Source organism: Haliaeetus leucocephalus, unplaced genomic scaffold, assembly GCF_000737465.1.
Source record: "Haliaeetus leucocephalus isolate CR32 unplaced genomic scaffold, Haliaeetus_leucocephalus-4.0 Scaffold450, whole genome shotgun sequence".
NCBI classification, from domain to species: Eukaryota; Metazoa; Chordata; class Aves; order Accipitriformes; family Accipitridae; genus Haliaeetus; species Haliaeetus leucocephalus.
In genome coordinates this window covers 21,489,580-21,507,216 of record NW_010972886.1, presented here as the reverse complement: position 1 = coordinate 21,507,216, position 17,637 = coordinate 21,489,580, and the positions used below count along the sequence as shown (strand labels likewise).

Below are 17,637 nucleotides of genomic sequence, written 5' to 3'. Positions count from 1 at the left end.
TCTTTAATAATAAATATCTCCTGCTGATCTGCTAGCTTCTTTCAGCTGCGTTTTGTGGTTGTTTCACTTTGCTTTTAAGTGCTGCCGCATCCCCCAGCATTACGGTTTTGTTGCATGGAGCAATCCTACAGCAAAGGCAACTCTTGCAGGACTCCTTTGCATGTAATCACTCAGCAGAGCTGCCACGCAGGCACTGAGAATAGGCAAATGGGTTCATGTATAGTTTCTAATTGCTTCAAATGGCTTTTTCTGGGGTTTGGTTTGGTTTTGTTTTGGGTTTTTTTTTGCTTTAGATGTGCATGACCATCCACTGTGCTGGCTCTGCACGAAACACTGCAAGGAAGGGAACTTGCAGGTTGTCTTTGGTGGAATGGCTTTAGTGTCTTTCAGAATAAATGTGGCTAACTCCTTGCTGGAGGTGCAGGTGAAAGGCCATCCTGGCTGGCTCCTGGCATGCCACGAGCGCTGGAGTCTCTCCCTGGGCACCGTGCTCTGCCGGCAGCTCGGGTATCTCAGGTGGGCATGGCAGATGCAGCCACTTTGACCCCTACTTGTCCTTTTCCAAGGGGGATGATCTTGGCAAAAGCAGGTGCTTGAAGGCTGGGAGGTTTGTCAAGGCAGCAGTGCCAGATCGCACAGCTCCCTGGTAAATGCAGGGTGGAAAGCAGGGCTTGGGCTGGCATGGGAACCTGTGAGAAGAGCTGCAGAAGATCCTTCCTGCCAAGGAGGTTCATTCCTGGCTGCCAGAGCGGCAGGACAGTGCACCATTGTTCCCATGGCAGGGTTACATTCCTGATCCCCTAGCAGGTCCCCAGCATCTCTCTACAATACTTGTCGTTGCTTCTGCAGAATGACCCATCAGAAAGGAGTGAACGTGATGGATGTCAAAGTGAATGACACACAGGAGTTCGTTCGGGTGAGACTGCAGCAGGAAGGTAGCCTGGAAGACATGTGGCAGGTCAGGTAAGGGCAGCTCTGGGGGAAGTAGAGTTTGCTGGTGGGGCTGAAACACAGGCCTTTTTTCAGGCCTGAGAACGTAGAAAACTGTCCTGGTTTTGTGCAGTAAGCAGCCCCTTTGGTGACTGCTGCAGCTGCCCTGGAGCTCCTCAGTGCCCCAGGGGTTTTGGCTCACATGTATGCTGATCAGAGGCTTATTCCTGTGCAGGAGCAGCTGTGAATCGGGTCAAATTGTGGCTCTGAAATGCTCAGGTGAGTGCCTCTCTCCTCTCCCATGTCCCCAAGATCTCCGCCCGGATCTAGCAGTTTCTTTGCTCCTGCTCCACCCACTTCCATCACCCTCCAGCCTGAGGGTCTGGCACCTGGAGCTCTGCCTAACACCTGCTCCCTGGCTGCCTTGCAGAATGCGGGCTGCGCCCTGGTGCCGGGCGGGTGGTTGGGGGGATGGACGTGCCCCTGGGGTGCTGGCCCTGGCAGGTCAGTGTGTACCATGGCTCCCAGCACCACTGCGGAGGTTCTGTGCTGGCACGTGAATGGATCATCACGGCAGCTCACTGCGTGCACAGGTACCCCCAGGCTCTCCCGTGCCCCACCTCGGAGGTACTGCGTATCTGCTCCTATCCTGGGCCTTGGTGCTTGTTGCCCTACAGTAAGAGGCACGCTGTATTTCTGCTCAGTTACAGGTGGCTTCCAGCCTCTGCCTGGCTGGTTTTCGCAGGCGTTATCACCCATGGCTCAATCAAGCATGAGGCCGGGGTATCGGTAAAGAAAATAATTCACCACCCGCTTTATAATGACAGTAGCCTCGACTACGACATTGCCCTGATGAAGCTCCAAGTCCCCCTGAATTTCTCAGGTAAGATGCTGTCATGATGTTGTTGTGTCCTTCTCCCATCTGTGGAGTTGTCTGTCTTATCCCACAATTAAGACTTGGCCAAAACCAGGCCTCTTTTGAACCTGCCATTTCAGAGCAGCTCTTTAAGGATGTCCAGCCTGGCACCTGGGAGGCAGCATGCACAGCAGCACAGTCTTTTGAACTGTGCCAGAGCTGTGAATTACTGGGAAAGGTGGCTGTGGGAGCTGAAGTCCCCAGAGCACCTGGCCCAAGAGCCTTTCACATCAATGTGCCAGGCTGAGTGGCTCTGCAGGCTGGTAGCTCCACAGCTGCTTGTGCTCAGCACAGCATGAAGCTGTCCCTGCTGGCCTGGCACTTACCCCTGTCACCTTCTTACCAGATGCCATCCGTGCTGTGTGTCTGCCACCCTCCCACTGGGACCTCTTCCAGGGCACGCAGTGTTGGGTCTCTGGCTGGGGCTATACCAGACCAGAGCAAGGTGAGCTCCCATCTTGTCCCTGCCACTCAGCACTGACCGGAGGGTCCCCACTGGCCATGTCCAGCCCCTTCCATGCCCCATGTGATCTTGCAAATGCCCCCTCCTGCCTTCATCCCACCCATGCTCCAGCAGCTCTGCACCCCACATCCACAGCTCGTGTGGGCCTGGCTGTATTTAATCCTATAAAGTAATCCCATCTTCTGACTTCTCTAGCTAGTGCCCTGCTCTTCCCCTCTTGCTCCTTGCAGATCTTGTTTCCCTCTTGGCTTCTCTTTTTCCCTCCCCAGCACAGGTTACTGAGACACTGAAGGAAGCACTCGTTCCCTTAATCAGTACCAAGAGATGCAATAGTTCGTGCATGTACGGAGGCAAGCTCACTGCCAGGATGCTGTGTGCCGGCTACCTGCGTGGGAAAATAGATGCATGCCAGGTAACAGGAGGGAGCAAGTGGTGCATGCCAGGGGCGCATAGCAGGCATGGAAAGGAGTGATATGTTGTACGTCCCTGTTATGCTCTAGCAAATGCTGGGTTTCGTGGCAATAGCTTGCAGTAAACAGCCTGTGTAGGGTAGTGCTGGGCCCTTTGCATCTTGCACTGCAGTGTGGTGCCCGCGGTGCCCTGGTGCATCGATGTCATGCTGAGATTTAGCTATCTTTATAGAAGGAACATTGAAACCTTGCAGGGACGCACACGCTGTTGTTTGTACCTGCGTTTCAGCTTCTTGTGTGTCCAATGGAACAAAGCTATGTGGCAGAAGCCAGCCTGATCTACATCCCAGCTGCCAGTGGGGCAGAGCTGCTTCCTTAGTCCTTGCTCCATCTTACAGGGTGACAGTGGGGGACCCCTGGTTTGTCAGGATGAATTCATGTGGCGCTTAGTAGGCATCGTGAGCTGGGGCCAGGGCTGCGCTGAACCCAACCACCCTGGGGTTTATACCAATGTGGCTCAGCTTCTGCCATGGATTTATCACATCACTGAGGTAAGCTGGAGCAAGCAAGGCATATGCTCAGCCTGACCTACAGCCATGCATGTTGCATAGACAAATCCCAATGCTAGCATCCTATTTTAACTCTTTCCTTCACTACCCTATGCTCACCCTTGACACATGAACCTCTGGGACAACCTCTTCTATGGTACTGATTCCTTTTTTGTTTTCTTTCTTTTTTTTTTTTTTTGACTAGATCTACTAGAAATAAGGCAAGGAGAGACTTCGCAGAGCAACACTTTGCGTTCTCCACATAGTAAGTGGAGAATGGTCCAGGACTAATTCATGTTGTGTTACTGTAACTGTAACAGAATCCCCAGACAACACTAGAAAACATGCTTGGTATAAATAGTTTATTAAAGAAAATAGCAAATTGCATTTCTGTGAACAATCCATAAGGGCTAAGTGGTGTTTTTCAAAATATGCGGTTTTTTGGATTGCTGTGTGTAAAGGGGCAGGGGATCCCACAAGCTGCAAGTGTTATGGGAACACTCCCAGCCTTCAGATAAATTACTTGGAGGGGAAGAAAAGAAAAAGCTACAGTTTTAAGCAGCAGTTGGATTTTGCTTCAGTATCTCCCTTCCTTGCTGTATTCCTATGTGCTGGACTCAGCCTAATGGCCAATTTGACTGCATGTGCCCCCTCCCTACGCCAGTTAAAGCCAGAAATAGAAGGGTCTTCTCACCACCTGCCATGGCTATGCTTGGCTGACCCAGCAGGCAGAATGGCCATTCAGTTCTGCAATGGCTTAGGTGCAACGTGAAAGCTAGCTGTGATTCAAGCCCTGCACAAATGCTTGGAAATGTGAACAGAAGTTGGACAAAAATGCAAATTAAGAAGATACAACAGTAGATAACAGATTAAAACATTAAGCTCTGTGATCGAAACTTTTGTAAGCACTACATGCTAGAAACTACTTTGTTCCATGTGTGCAGCAACTCGCACATCTTGGCCTCTGGGCTATGTTTTAATGAATGCTCTTGGTGAGCTTTTCAATTAAAAGAAATGTACATTTCTCAAAGTCTCAAACATAGCCTTTTGTAACTTAAAAGATAATGCTATGAGTGCACACTTCATTCCTTTTTTATATTCATTTACATTTCTCTCATTATTCTTTAAGGACAGAAAATTTACTACCAGAAAGACAACAGGTGCCAGACCTACCTAGTTTACACATAGCAAAAAGGTAAAGGAAGGAGCTGAACTGGTGTCTAGAGTTGGTAAAGTGAGATTGAAAAATTCTAAGTCAGTTTTAAGATATTTTCCATGAGAAATAAAGCCATGAGGAATTTTACTACTTGTGCAAAACTCGGTGACTTGATAAACAGTTCACTCAGAACAGGATCTCTTCTCCCCCCACCCCTCCTAAATTTTCACTCTTGAGGTCTGCTCTTCAGGGAAACCTGAGGTGATAAAGAGCAAAGTTTGGCACTTCAGCATTCTTCAGAGGGTATCAAAAGCTATCAAAGTTTGTGGGTTTCCTATGTAATTTGCAGGGACAGAAGAGGTAAGACACAAAGGGGCTACATGGCCCCAGTGTAAAACTGCATAGGTAAGACTGACTACTGAAAAATAAGAATCCCTCTACAACACCCTTAAGCAAGCAAGCTTGAGATGACATTATACAGCACCTTGTATGAGAGGCCCATCTGACAGCGGTGCCTGTTCTCACAAAGAGATGTTGGATACAAGATGTGATTTATTCCCCTATGCTGGGCTTAACAGGAAGATGAAATCCTAGAGAATGGAAATGAGCAAACATGACAAAAAGCATCTCTTCTTCACCAGGACAGTACACGCACCAGCTCATGAAGGAAAACTTGGATCTGGGCAGAACACCTTTGGGGAGCATGGCAAGAGGTTGAATTTTTAAGCCCAAACTCTGTCTGCCTGGCAGGTGGAGCACAAGCAGTTAGTGTCCATGTGTTACCCACCTTTGATTTTTCTGGTCCCAGACTCACAGAGCCATTCTCTTTGCCCTACAAACATTGAGCTAGGAATGTTTCTTCTCCCTCAGTCAAGCCTCCAGGAAGCACTTACCTAATGCTAAGCTTTTTTTATACCAGTACAAATAAGAAGGGTCCAATCCAAAAAATATTTGAAAGACTCAGTTTGCTCTTTCTTTGTCAGAATATGTAACATGTAGGGAGCGAACAGAGTTACTTAATTTTGGCCAGTGCCGCTGCTCTCCTTTCTGTGTTCTGGAACAAGGCTCGGATCAGACTCTTCACTTCAGCTGCGGAGAATTCAGCTGCAAGAGGCCCCTTCCCATCCGCCCACCTGTGTGGGAAAGAAATATCTTTAACCAAACTGCACAAAAATGTCATGTTAAAACAAGCCTTCTGAGCACTTGTTATGGTAGTAAGTCTGAAGGCAAAACAAACCCAGTTAGCAGCCTATTAGCTGTATGCAACTTGAGTCCAGAATTGTTTAGCTAGGTGTATAAAGCCACAGGTTGTGAGGTAATTTTTGCACTCATTACAAACTGCACCTTTTCCTTCTCCAAAATAAGCCCAAAGCTTGTCTGCAAAATCCCCATTCACCTCCCAAACAACAGGAGAAAAAACCACAAACAACGTGGTTTATGCCCAGGTGGAAGTAGAGTTGGGAACTTTTAGTGTCTAACACCAACAATGTGCAACAGCAGCAATGAGCAGGGCACAGAAAAGGAACTGCCTTCCCTATGTGCTTTCTCTGTGGCTGGTACATTTTCAGTTTAGCCTGTTGGGGACAGTATGTTTTCTTGCCATTCAGATGTATGTGTGAGGCAGCTGTGAACAGGGAATGTCTAGCTTCTGACAACTCATGCCAACTAAAGTAATAGAAGTAATTATGCAAATCCTCATGTATAATTCAGATGAATCCCCCTTGCAAGTTAAAAGAAGCAAGAAACAGCATCTAGAAGGTAGGGCCAATCATGTGGAATGATTGCAGGAGCCTGGCAAAATGCCAGGCTGCTTACCGTGAAATACTTCTGAACTTAGAGAAGCCAAGGGGTATGTACAATCACTCTGTGGCTGGCTCTCCCATGGCACTTGGTTTTTTTTACCATAGCCTTTTTCTTTGTAGGAGGTAGCTGAATATATGAGCAAGCTTGAAATGGACTATAAACACACAGCCCCAGGAGCAGTTATCTGATCCTTATTAATGGTGATTGCCTTTCATCTGAACAGAGTCCCCCGAGTGTAGCGCCCTGCCAATGTCAGACTGCTTCCCAGTTCCATGTTATTGGGGTGAAGAACTAACTGAAAAGGAAGAAAGGGAGACACCTACTGATCTACTATTTCTTGGAGGTTGGCTTGCAAGATGATCATCAGCTCTTTGAATGTCATCCATTTCTGCACATAGACTGGAACTTCCTCCTGGTATTTCTTATTTTTGTCATCTTCAGGTAGTGGGGTGAAAACTTGGGGTCCTTCCTCCACCATGGTCCTACAGAGGGAGTACAACCTATCTGCATCTTCTGCAGAGATGTCCTAGAATTTAACAAATGTTAATAGGGGAGCAGTTAGATATATTTTTGGAGTGCCAAGCAGCAAGTGAAACGAAAAAAAGGTGGCTGTGTGTGTGAAGATGAAAGCAGTGGTTTAGATCACGTCAAACATTCTCATGCTAATATAACTTATTTCATGAATCGCTATTTCAGCAATTTCTCAGTGATTGCCTCAGAACAACGGTTGTGCTTCTAAACAGCATATCTTAGTGCAATAGCTAGCCTTTTCCTCTGAAGCAGAGGTGTTATGATGGTCTGAATGGTTTACAAGGAAATTGCTCAGGCACTGCCAGCCCAATGATAAAAGCCAAGCTTTTTGGCAGGCACAGCCTGAGCAAGTGTCCTGTAAACTAGCTGTTATGGGAAAAGAGGACTTATTGGCCTAATGCACAGTGGGAAGGCTCTTTGGATGTAGCCTACAACTAGAACAGATGCACTAATGTGTTTCTGTCACTTGCTGTGAAAACATATTTTAATTAGGAAATGTAATAGCATAGTTGTACTTGACCCAAGGTAACCTGACAATCACTTAAACACAGTCTGGGAGTCAAATGGAGATTTAAACAGATAAGAATTTCAGTTTGAAATGCCACAGGTAGTTCAGCATCTAGTCCTTAGATAGGATAGAGAGGTTCATTAGAGATGCACAGATTGAAAATGTATCAGAATAGATGGAGTTTGGGACAACAGTTGACTCCTGTGCCCTGAACAAAGAGAAAGAGATCAATTCATAGAAATGTTTATAGTAGGAGTGACATGCCTAAATCCAAATTAAGATGAAATCATAGCCACTTCCCTGGCTCTCCCCTTGACTACAGAGTCATGGAATCACTGTAAGAGTATATTTGGTCTCAATTGGATGTGTGGGTTATTGGTATCTTGAACATTTCTCATAGACAGGACCACAATTATAATTTCTGTGAAAGGTAACTGTTCCCCTGAAACCTGATCTTGGAAAGAACTTCTAGAGATCACAAATGCTCACTGTTCACACCACCCTGTGCCTGGCATATCCATCTCACACAGTTACCTCTAGGGCAGCAATCCTAGTGACAATCTCTGTGAGAGCTGTGTTCAGTAAAGTCCCCATAGCCTTGCAGTATACATTCACTGGAAGGACATCTTGCCAGACTTTCCCCAGTCTTTTCAACTGATGCAATACCTGGAAGATAACAGCTATGTGTTATCTACAAGTTATCAAAAAGAACGTTAAGAGAGGCACGAAATGATAAGGTGACTACTTATGGTCAGAAGCCAGTTTGAAAGAAGCAAAAGGTAATGAAGTATCCTGCTACTGCCTAGAGCAGATATTCCTGGGAGAAAATGCAACATTTTCAGTTTGCATTAAGGCTCATCAAAAGCGTGACAGATCTTTTCCTTGAAAAATGAAAAACATTATAAATGTACTACAAACAAAAGTTCAAAATTAAGAACCTTTTCATTTCAACTTGGAGCAAGAGGAACTGAACTCAGCATGTTTCAATTTTACAAACAGACACAGCCCAGAGAAAAAAAAAAATCATGCCAGAAAATTGTTGTTTTGAAAAGTTCCACTCCGCTGAAATACTGCACAGTTCTCAGGACTGAGATTACGTACTGTACCTTCCCAAGGACAACATCTACAGACAACGGGATATTTGGCTTTGATTGTCTTGCTTACCTGCCTTATTGCTTTGTTTGCTGCACAGTAATTTTCCTCATCATCCATATTAGAAAAATTCCTGGCACTTGAGAGCCTCTCCAAGATTTCTCCTTTCTGTACCCGCATCTGGGCCAGAAAACACTCCATCCCTTTAAGAGCAAAAACAAGCAGAGAGAAGCAATTAAGCAATTACTGAATCTGCTCTGCCAATTTAGAGACCATAAGTGCTGAATAATGAACTTGCTATAATGTTTTTTTAAAGGAATTTCCAGTTTCTAAACAGCCTCATAGAGCAAATTTAACCAGGCCCAGCCACATACACAGTAAGCTCTTGTGTGTCTTGCATTGCTACAACGCTTTCGAAAGAGCTGAGTAGCAGAATTAACTATGGATGACAGGCTCCTACAAATTTATTTCAGAATTTATTTCCATAGAATAAGCTAAAGAAAGTATCAAAGGACTGAGGAGATGATTCCAAAAATGTCTAACTGCCACAACATCTCGCTGGATAATGAACTATTCTTAGAACTATGTGCTGGACAAGAAGAGTTGCGTTTCAAAGAGTCAAGCCTTAAACAGCTATCTTGCTTAGAGTCATAACGCTCTGTCAGACTTCCCAATCTAGAAAACGTCCTTGCTACTTGTCCAAAACTCTTAACAATCCACTGCTTGAGTCAGTAGCCACACTTACGTTAAATCATTCAGCCTCAACTGCCAGGACTAATTACCATGTCATCCATCAATGTATTTTAATACTGAAAGGTAAAATTACCAAGTCTCCTAAAACCAGGTACCAGATCTACAAAAGTAGCTGCTCCGTCGCACAGGATGTTAGTCAGGCGGTATCGGAACTGGTGTCCCAGGGTGAGCAAGTGGTGAGCAATATACATGCAGTTGTTGTGGTGAAGGGCTGCCAGCTGGGGTAATTTCTGAAGGTTCTCCCTGTCCCAGGAAGGAAGAAGAGAAAAGGAAGAAATGTATTTCTTTAGACCTGTCTCTGTTAAAACAAAAAGGTCACGCCAATCCTAGAGAAACTCACAGTCTGTCTCAGACAAATGTTGCAAGTAACTAACTGTGGGTAATGCCTGATAAAGAGATCAGTCGGAACAAAAGCATTTAACCTCCCGTCACATCCACAAGAACTTACAGGAAAGGAGTTCATGGCTAGTGAAATGGCGCTTTGGCATAGGAACCCTGTGTTATATCCACATTGTTTCTAAGAGTGGACTTTCAAACAGGAAGATACTTTGTTATAGCAAAGTTACGGTGAGGAAAAGAGAAAGTCCTTTTGAGTAATACCCCAGTGTTCTCTGATCAAAATTGTATACTTTCCATCTTCATTGCTTCTCTTTTTTACAGGAAAAACATAATGAAAAATCTCTGCATCAGACGTGGGGTCAAAGTTACATGGCTGGATTCAAACACAACTGTTCTAAGAACTGCAACTATCTCCTTGGTTGTAAGACTACCAACTCAGAAACTCTCAAGCACCTCTTTTGCAGCAGGTATGACTTAACAACAGATTAAGAGTACTAGCTTTTTGCTGCTGGAGGAAGCTCTTAGTAATCTCTGGCTGTGGTGGACAACCTGGGGACAAGTGGGGCTCTTCCAATAGCATCGTTCTCTCTCCAAAATAGGCCCTAAGTAATACACACACGTGCACTTACTTGTGGTATGTTGGCACTACATCATAGAACAGCTGGAATATATTCCGTACCGAGTAGAAGAGCTGTATACAGCTACAAGGAAAACAAGGTTCATGTTAGTTTGTCAGTGGAATTAACATCTCGTTCATAAGTGACCCTCAACCTTCTCCAAAATAAGGTTTTATTAGTAGTGAAGTACTGGCACAAAGAATAGATCGTCAGGATCAATTACAGTGATGTCAACAAAGGCAACATTCTGGAAAATACAAAGGCTGTTATGACCTTGTAAGTTCAGTATGGAAAAGACAAGCTTCAGACCATATGTCAGAAGGGGGATATATGAAACCCCAGGAACAAAGGGGACAGTGTCCCTCCCCCACCAGGTGTGCACAAATAGTCGGCCCTCTCTCTGCCACGGTACACTGAAGGGCATTCAGTACCTAGGCAACTCTCCTCCTTCAGGGTTGTGGTCTCCAGTTTTTAAAGCAGACTGTATGTGGTTCCTCAAAATGTTTATTTTCACTGAAGAGCCCTGCCAGATGCAGAGCTGGAGTTCTTTGCTTTCACCCAGCACAAAGAATGCAAGAACTCTTCTCGGAATGGGTGCCATCACTTATCATTTGTTTCGAAAAAAAGAGATGGTTTTGATTTTTCTGAACACCTGACAGCTAACGTATGATAAAACATTGAGGGAAACACTGCAGTAGTGTGTCTCCCAGCTAAAAGACTGAAGTCATGAACTACGTTGTGCACACGAGGGAGTCTACAATGTTTTCACTGCTTTAATAGCTAAAATACAATAAAGTGTACCTTAACGTTCCCTGAAAACTTAAGTCCGAAAGGCTGCTTAACCTGAGTATTGCAGGGAACATAGTCTGCAGCTGTTTCTGCTGTACCAGTCTACTGCACAAACGGAGGGATGCATTCTCCAGCCAAAACAGAGAGTGACCTTCACGATCAATTCTAAGTATCTTCTGTTCTTTTAGTTTTTAATCTATTAACAGATGCTTGGTATGGCCAAAGGCAATAAGTATCTGACACCCAAGAGTTACCTGCTGATATATAATTCCTACCACTGATCTGTGCTGGCTGTAGCCTCCAACAGCGTCTGATAAGCCAGCTCCATCAGTTTCTCCACTGAGGAACTGATGCGGCACGTGGGCAGAGAAAACGTGTACTGGCTCAGTTTAGTCTCATTCTCCAAATTCACCATGTTGTTATGCAGAAGTTTAGAAGTTTTTTGCATTTTTAAGTGATCTCCTGCCCCAGGATTGGGAAGCCTTGGTAGGGCTACAGAGGAATCAGGTGTGATCTACAGGAAAACAAGAAAGAGGTGTAATTTAATTTGGAGCCCACAGAAAGGAAACAGTGCAAGACTACAAAACACTGAATGACAGATTTAAGACTCAAGACCAACATGAGGCTGCAGAAGTCCCCTAAGACTGCTGGAAGTCTCCTGGCTTATGAACAACACAGCAGACCATGAAACAGTCTATCTGGTGTTGCATGCCTAGAAGCAAGTCTGTAAGTAATCCTCTAATTTTTCTTATGCTTATGACACTAGCCAGAAAAGCCCATGCAATCAAACTTCAAGTATTTTAAGAAACATTTTGTTAGCGAAATAACCCTCTTGAGCACTACTGAAAAAGGTTTTGAAACTGTTGCTTGCCAAGATCCCCAAATAATCAAGAGCATTCAGTGCTCCACAAAAAAAAGGACTTGACTGTTCTAGACAAGCTTTCTTCAACAGCTAAGCTACTTTTCCACACAGAAGAACAGTGTATTGCATCAATAGTCACCTTCACAGTATTATGTATTTCTGAAGTCATCAGGTTTCTGGCTGCCACAATCACATCCTGGCACTTCTTGTTAGCAAAGTGGGAATTGACATTACGGGCGTATTTCAGTAAATCAGTCGTGTCTCCTTTCAAAAACTGCATGTCCTTCAAGGCTTTTTCAAACTCCTCTGTGGATTTAATCACCTGAGAAGAGCAGACACATATTCTAGATTAACATAGCTTCCTAAAATCAAAGAACATGATTAAAGTTGGGTATAAACTCTTCCACTCAGCTGAAAGCAAAGAATTGAACTAGATTTTAGAGGGCACTAACCATCCAACAGCTTTTCAGCAATCTTCTGGAAAAAACTGGCTCAGCTGGGGGCTATGATCGCACAATAATACAGTGTTTGAACTGCAGGTCTGTCCCCTCTGACCCTGCTGGCAACCTAATTCAAAAACCAGAGGAGCAAGATGATCAAATTTCATTACACTGGACTACCTGGGGGAAAGGGACTGGGAGGTTTATCCTATGACTGCTTCTGTTTGAAACAGCCCCCTCTCCAGGAAAAGAAGCTTTTGGCATTCTTCACTAGCAAGAAGTTCTGTTTCATGTATGTAGTTTTTAAAAAATTTTTGTGGCCTATGCAAGAAACCCCTGTGATCATTAACAAAAAATACAAAGACAAACAGAGCGGTCAGTCCTCAGGAAGCCAGTTTGGCAAGCAGCACTGCCACATCATCATCTTCAGTCTCTCACAGAGACTCAGACAAGTACCTTACATTGCACAGTCTAAAAGTCCTCACGTCTTAGCTAAATATGGCCCCAGTTCCACAGATCAGAGACCTTACACACTTACATGACAGGAAACGCAACCCACAGCTTAACTGTGGAAAAAGAAATACGCAATTCTAGATTAGCAAAATACAGCTTTTTGTTCAAGCTGGCCATCTAGCATTTCCACCACATGGATCTGAAAGATTTTTGAGACCTACCTCTACATACTGCTCTAGTTTGCTGCTATTGGTTGGGATTGAATTCACTAGACAGTTCTGAATGAGGCAGTCCGATAACTCCTCCCATATTGCATCACCTAGCAGTTCTGCAAGTGTAACTCTGCCATTCTTTCTATCTTCTGCAGGCTGCTCAAGAGGCACATCTGAATTCAAGAGAACAGAAATGAATTTTAATACACCTGCTTCCTGGACCAGACCCTTCACCAGTTCATTCAGTCCTTCCTGTCAGAACAGCATCTATCAACTGTTCCATAGTCTCATAATGGAGGTATTCTTATCAAGGCCTGTGCTAGGCCTGTGGAATCACCCCCCCTAACAAAATGACAACTAAATTTATGTGTAAACTGAGCCTGCTTTCCCAGCATGTTTATTTCATGAAATGCTAGAAAAGCCCAGGCCAGTTTCTAGCCAACGGAAGATCCTGCATGTGACTAGCCTGACCGAGGGAATTCCCTGGATTGCATTGTGACTTCCACCTTTTAGACCTGTGGCACGCAAAGATCTTCAATGCAGTGACTGGTTCACAAGAAAGAACATTTATCAAAAAATTAATTCCTTGATCTCTTTGAGCCAAAATACTTTCCTTCTTCTTTCTCCCAGCTCTGTGAATGCTGGGTCACCGCTACATCCAGTTTGACAAGGTGCCAAGCTGTCCAAGCGCAGCGTAGCAAGTTAACATTAAAAGCTGCTTAGACCTTACATATAATTCAATACTGCTTAACAACCAGATATTTGAGAAAGCTTCCGCTCCAATTACATGAACAAGGTACAGATCAGTCTAATTCCAAAAGGGAGAAACTACCTACTCAGCAGATATTTGTGGAGAACTTCAAAAATAAGCTTGATCTTGTCAAAAACCTCCATAGGAGAGGAATGATCCAAGTTAGGCTCCTCGGACTTAAAACGTAGGATGAACACATCTGACTGTTCCTCTGTGAATGGTTGAAGACATGGGTATGAAATCAGTGGCTTGAGGATGTATTTCAGCAACAACTGGCCTGAAAAATGAAAAAAAGGTGTTTTCCAACAGCAGGAGGCAGTTTGCTCCAGCGAGGCTCAATCATAACTAATTTTGGAAGCAGAGACCCTTTGCATGAAGCAGAAGAAACACTCTCTTGATGAGCTGTATCAGGGAACAGCTAATGAGGTAAAACGCTGGGTTTGGTTTCCCTAAAGACCATTTTACTCATGTAAAACACATACAGAGGCCTAACAAAGAGCAGCGTATTTCATGTAAAATGAAAAACAGTTTAAACAGCTGAAAGCATGAAACCCTGTCTTAGTATCTGCTATACTTCCTGATTTATTTTACCAACACCTGAGAATGCTGAAGCCCAGAGGCTGCCTGAAACCAACAGTCTTGTTCTTGGTAGATGAGGAGGCTGTAACTGGAAAAACTCTTTAAACATCAGACCATGAAACCACATAGCCACAGATCAAAACAGTATACTAAATTAAATTGACAAGAAAGGATAAATAATTCTGGATAAATAAAGGATCATTTCCTACTAATAAGAACCAGAGCATCCACCTCAGGCTCAGTGGGAAACACAAGCCAAGAGAGAAAGAAGTCCTCCAGCATACTGCTGAAGTGAACTGGATCTCAATATCCATCTTACAAGTCTGAACTCCTATCCACTCAGGCTACTATAGCTATGTTTATATGGATACACAGTTTGTCTTACCAAAAATTTTAAGCTTGGTGTGCAGTTCTCCTAGGACAGCAAATGCCTGCAGCACAGAAGCAACAGGTGGGCCAGCAATCTCCTCTTCTTTTGACGGCACTGTGCGTAAGTGCAATTCTGAATGCATCACTGACTCCAGGCTGCTGCTTTCTAAAGAAAAAGAAAAACCATCTTGCTGTCAGAGTGCAGTCTGAGATATAGCAGATCTGAGAAGCTACTGCACTCCTCAGGTGGCAGCTAAAGCAATATTCTACTTCTCCCCATTTCCACAAAACACAGTTCTTGTACAAGAGCGTCAGAAGAGGGTACAGAGTTCCTTGTGTTACAGTGCAGGACAATGGAATGCGAATCAGTCTCTTACAATGATCCGGAATTCTCATTTCAGTCACCTTGCAATTGAATGGCATTTAGTGACAATTGCTTTCCTTTCCCTTTTCTCCCCATTTCAAGTCCAAAGGAAAAGGGTTTTTTCTTTTCCAAAGGAAAAGTCTGTGTTTCAGTGAAGACAGCAACATACAGACTCGTGAGCAGTTCTTGCAATTAGCTGCCTGCGACAAAAGTGTCAACCTGAAAACCTACTGGAGAAGGTAAAAGTATCCTTAAAACTAGCCTAGTGGCGAAACATGTTCAGGCTGAACAAAAATTTCAGAGAACTCTTCCAGCTGCTATGCCGAATCAGGTATTCAGTAATAAGCAACCTGAAATTTTTGGCCCAGCTGATTTCCTCAGGAGCAGAAGCTTTGTAAGAGAGCATCTCTTTTCTGATACTTCACCAGGCTAAAAATTTACTCAGAGGCTGGTAACTGTTTTGATCTCTGCTTCAACATTTTCCTAAGATGAACCTTCAAAACTCTGTTGAAAATCTACTGACTACATCAGATTGCTTGTGGTAGCCCCTAAATACTCCACGAGTGGAGTGACATCCAGAGAACACTGCCACTCATCATCACTCCTGTTCATTAGGTTACGCAAATGGCAGAAAGAGCTCCTTAAACCAACTGTAGTTCAACAGTATTACTATATTTCCTATTTCGTAGGTGCTTTCAAGTGCACTTAAAAGTGCACACTTCAAATAGTAAAGCAAAAATAGTGAAACAAACTAGAATTGTGATTACCTTTCGAAGGAGGAAGCTTCCATACTGCCAATTTCTGCCATTCTTCTCCTAGATGATAGAGCATGTTCTGTGTCTGCACTGTGAGCTCTGTGCCTAGTGCTTTCAGGATCTTCAGCTCGAAGCCCTTGCGGGATTCCAGCATTTTCAGGCTGCATCGTGCCTGGTGGTAAAGATCAAACACAAAACATGGGTAACTGTTGCCGCTGCTAATGAAAAGCATCTTGTAAAATTCATTGAAAGTATATATGAACAATAGTGTCATATACTTAAGAAGTCACTATTACCTTTTCCAGCTGCTGAGCTGCTGCAACATACTTCTTTTCCAGCAATGCAATATTGTACTCTTTAATAGCTGTATCAAACTGCAACAGATTCATATGTCACTGTGTATCTGCTATTAGAATACAATTTTTTAAACAATGTGGCTAGAGACAGGGGAGCTACAGACAGTTATTCAAAAGAGAAGTCCAGAACAATGCCATAGACTGAGGAGCAGAGATGATGACTACTGCTTAATGATTTTAAGCTGCTCCCACCTCCTCTCCTCACCTCCTGTAGCTTTTTCAGAATACTCAGAACCAGTGTGTCTCGCTCCAACTGCTGCTTCAATTCAGTGAATTCGGCAACAGCGATGTTTAGATCTTGCTGAACCTAAAATAACAAACTTCTCGGTTCATTTACAGCAAGCAAATGTTACCAGACACATTTCGCCTTAAAAGTGATAACAATACAAGATTTAAATTATTTCTGTTACTAGAATAATTTGGTGAGGAGGAAAAAGGCTCCGTCTAATTTGCTCCTTGCTAGGAAGATCCTTATAAGCACTGGAAACACTTGTAAACAGGTTTCTCTTTTAATACGTTACAGGTTTTTTAAAGGCACCGTAAGGAAACTTAGTCTCAAAACACAGTCAAAAGGACTTCAGTGTTACTTTTACACAGCCATTTAAAATGCAAGAATGCTTGAACAGCACCAAAAGTTAATTCCCAGTTAACACTGCTACAGAACCCCAGATGTTGGAAAACCAGAGGCAAAAACCAGAGTGGGTCTGCAATCCAGCCTGCAGGAACTGCTCCCATTCTCCTTAAAGACTTCAGTGAATGCGCACAGCAATGGTTTAGGTTCCCATTCTGCCTGAAATCACTGTGGGATCAGCGCTCAGCTGGCCCATTGCTGTGTCACACCTTACTGCCCTATACAAGGCTGATCCTTCCCTCTTTCCAGAGGAGAGATGTGTGACACGCTTTTCAACTCTACAACAGAGAGCAAATCACAGCCAATCCCTTAATGACAGCTCTTTACTTACACCGCCGACGTGACATACACCTCTGCAACACGTGTCACGTAAAGGCATTTTTTAGGGGTGATATCACCCAGGGTTCTTAGTCAGGAGGAGTCCTCCTCCACCGGTCCCCTCGCAACGCCCCAAGATGGGGACGGCCCTACAGCTCTGGGCTGAAACCGAGTGGAATGGGCGAGGGCCGCCGAGGCAGGGCAGGCTGTCACCTCGTTCTCGATCCCCGCTTTCAGCAGGTCGATGTTGCTCGACAGCCCCTCCAGCTGCGACACCAGGTCCTCGGCGCTCTGCATGCTGGGCAGGAACTCGTTATACTTCTTGTTAATCATGTTGCAGACTTCACCCTGGAAAAGAAGGAGCATCAGGACACCGCCGTTCATCGGGTGGACCTTCCCGGGCAGCGGCAAGAGACCCTTCCCGGGCTCAGGCCACCACGGTCGGCCGGAGACCCCAGCACAGACCGGCCGGAGATCAGCGCCCCCGGCCCTCCCCAAAGCTCCGCTCGCGCGCGCGCGTGTGTGTGTGTGTCCTGCCCCGTTCCCGGCCCTGCCTTCAGCTCCTCCACGCGGCGGGAGAGCCGCCCGATGCGGGTGCCCAGGTCCTCCTTGTCGAGGCGGCCCGAGTGCGCCAGCACGGCCGCCACCAGAGAGCCCGCCGGCGCCGCCATGGCTCCGCTCCCGCACCCGCC

At 44.9% G+C, this 17,637-nt stretch overlaps 2 protein-coding genes across 2 annotated transcripts; one reads left to right on the top strand and one right to left on the bottom strand.

Moving 5' to 3' along the window:
* The first annotated feature begins 850 nt into the window (after window positions 1–850).
* TMPRSS5 (transmembrane protease, serine 5) lies at window positions 851–3,481 on the top strand. Its single transcript, XM_010575100.1, has 8 exons — window positions 851–963; window positions 1,166–1,209; window positions 1,361–1,523; window positions 1,635–1,813; window positions 2,193–2,291; window positions 2,579–2,721; window positions 3,118–3,270; window positions 3,473–3,481. Exons 1-8 carry the CDS (start codon window positions 851–853, stop codon window positions 3,479–3,481), a joined length of 903 nt encoding a protein of 300 aa, XP_010573402.1.
* Window positions 3,482–4,492: 1,011 nt separating this feature from the next.
* Window positions 4,493–17,616, bottom strand: ZW10 (zw10 kinetochore protein). Its single transcript, XM_010574999.1, has 16 exons — window positions 17,500–17,616; window positions 17,159–17,293; window positions 16,202–16,303; window positions 15,937–16,014; window positions 15,653–15,812; window positions 14,538–14,687; window positions 13,659–13,850; window positions 12,832–12,995; window positions 11,857–12,039; window positions 11,131–11,369; window positions 10,079–10,150; window positions 9,184–9,353; window positions 8,430–8,560; window positions 7,800–7,931; window positions 6,550–6,752; window positions 4,493–5,556 (listed from the first exon to the last, which is right to left on the bottom strand). The coding sequence occupies exons 1-16, from the start codon at window positions 17,614–17,616 to the stop codon at window positions 5,436–5,438; spliced, it is 2,349 nt and encodes a 782-aa protein (XP_010573301.1). The 3' UTR covers window positions 4,493–5,435.
* Between the last annotated feature and the right edge of the window lie 21 nt (window positions 17,617–17,637).

Excerpts from the sequence above, each read along its gene's own strand:
- TMPRSS5 (XM_010575100.1), top strand. The coding sequence starts at position 851 with ATGACCCATCAGAAAGGAGTGAACGTGATGGATGTCAAAGTGAATGAC. Across the intron at positions 1,210-1,360 it reads TGTGGCTCTGAAATGCTCAG|AATGCGGGCTGCGCCCTGGT; the intron begins GTGAGTGCCTCT and ends GCTGCCTTGCAG. Across the intron at positions 1,524-1,634 it reads GCAGCTCACTGCGTGCACAG|TTACAGGTGGCTTCCAGCCT; the intron begins GTACCCCCAGGC and ends ATTTCTGCTCAG.
- ZW10 (XM_010574999.1), bottom strand. The coding sequence starts at position 17,616 with ATGGCGGCGCCGGCGGGCTCTCTGGTGGCGGCCGTGCTGGCGCACTCG. Across the intron at positions 16,015-16,201 it reads TTCTGAAAAAGCTACAGGAG|TTTGATACAGCTATTAAAGA; the intron begins GTGAGGAGAGGA and ends AATCTGTTGCAG. Across the intron at positions 14,688-15,652 it reads GAAGCTTCCTCCTTCGAAAG|AAAGCAGCAGCCTGGAGTCA; the intron begins GTAATCACAATT and ends CTTTTTCTTTAG.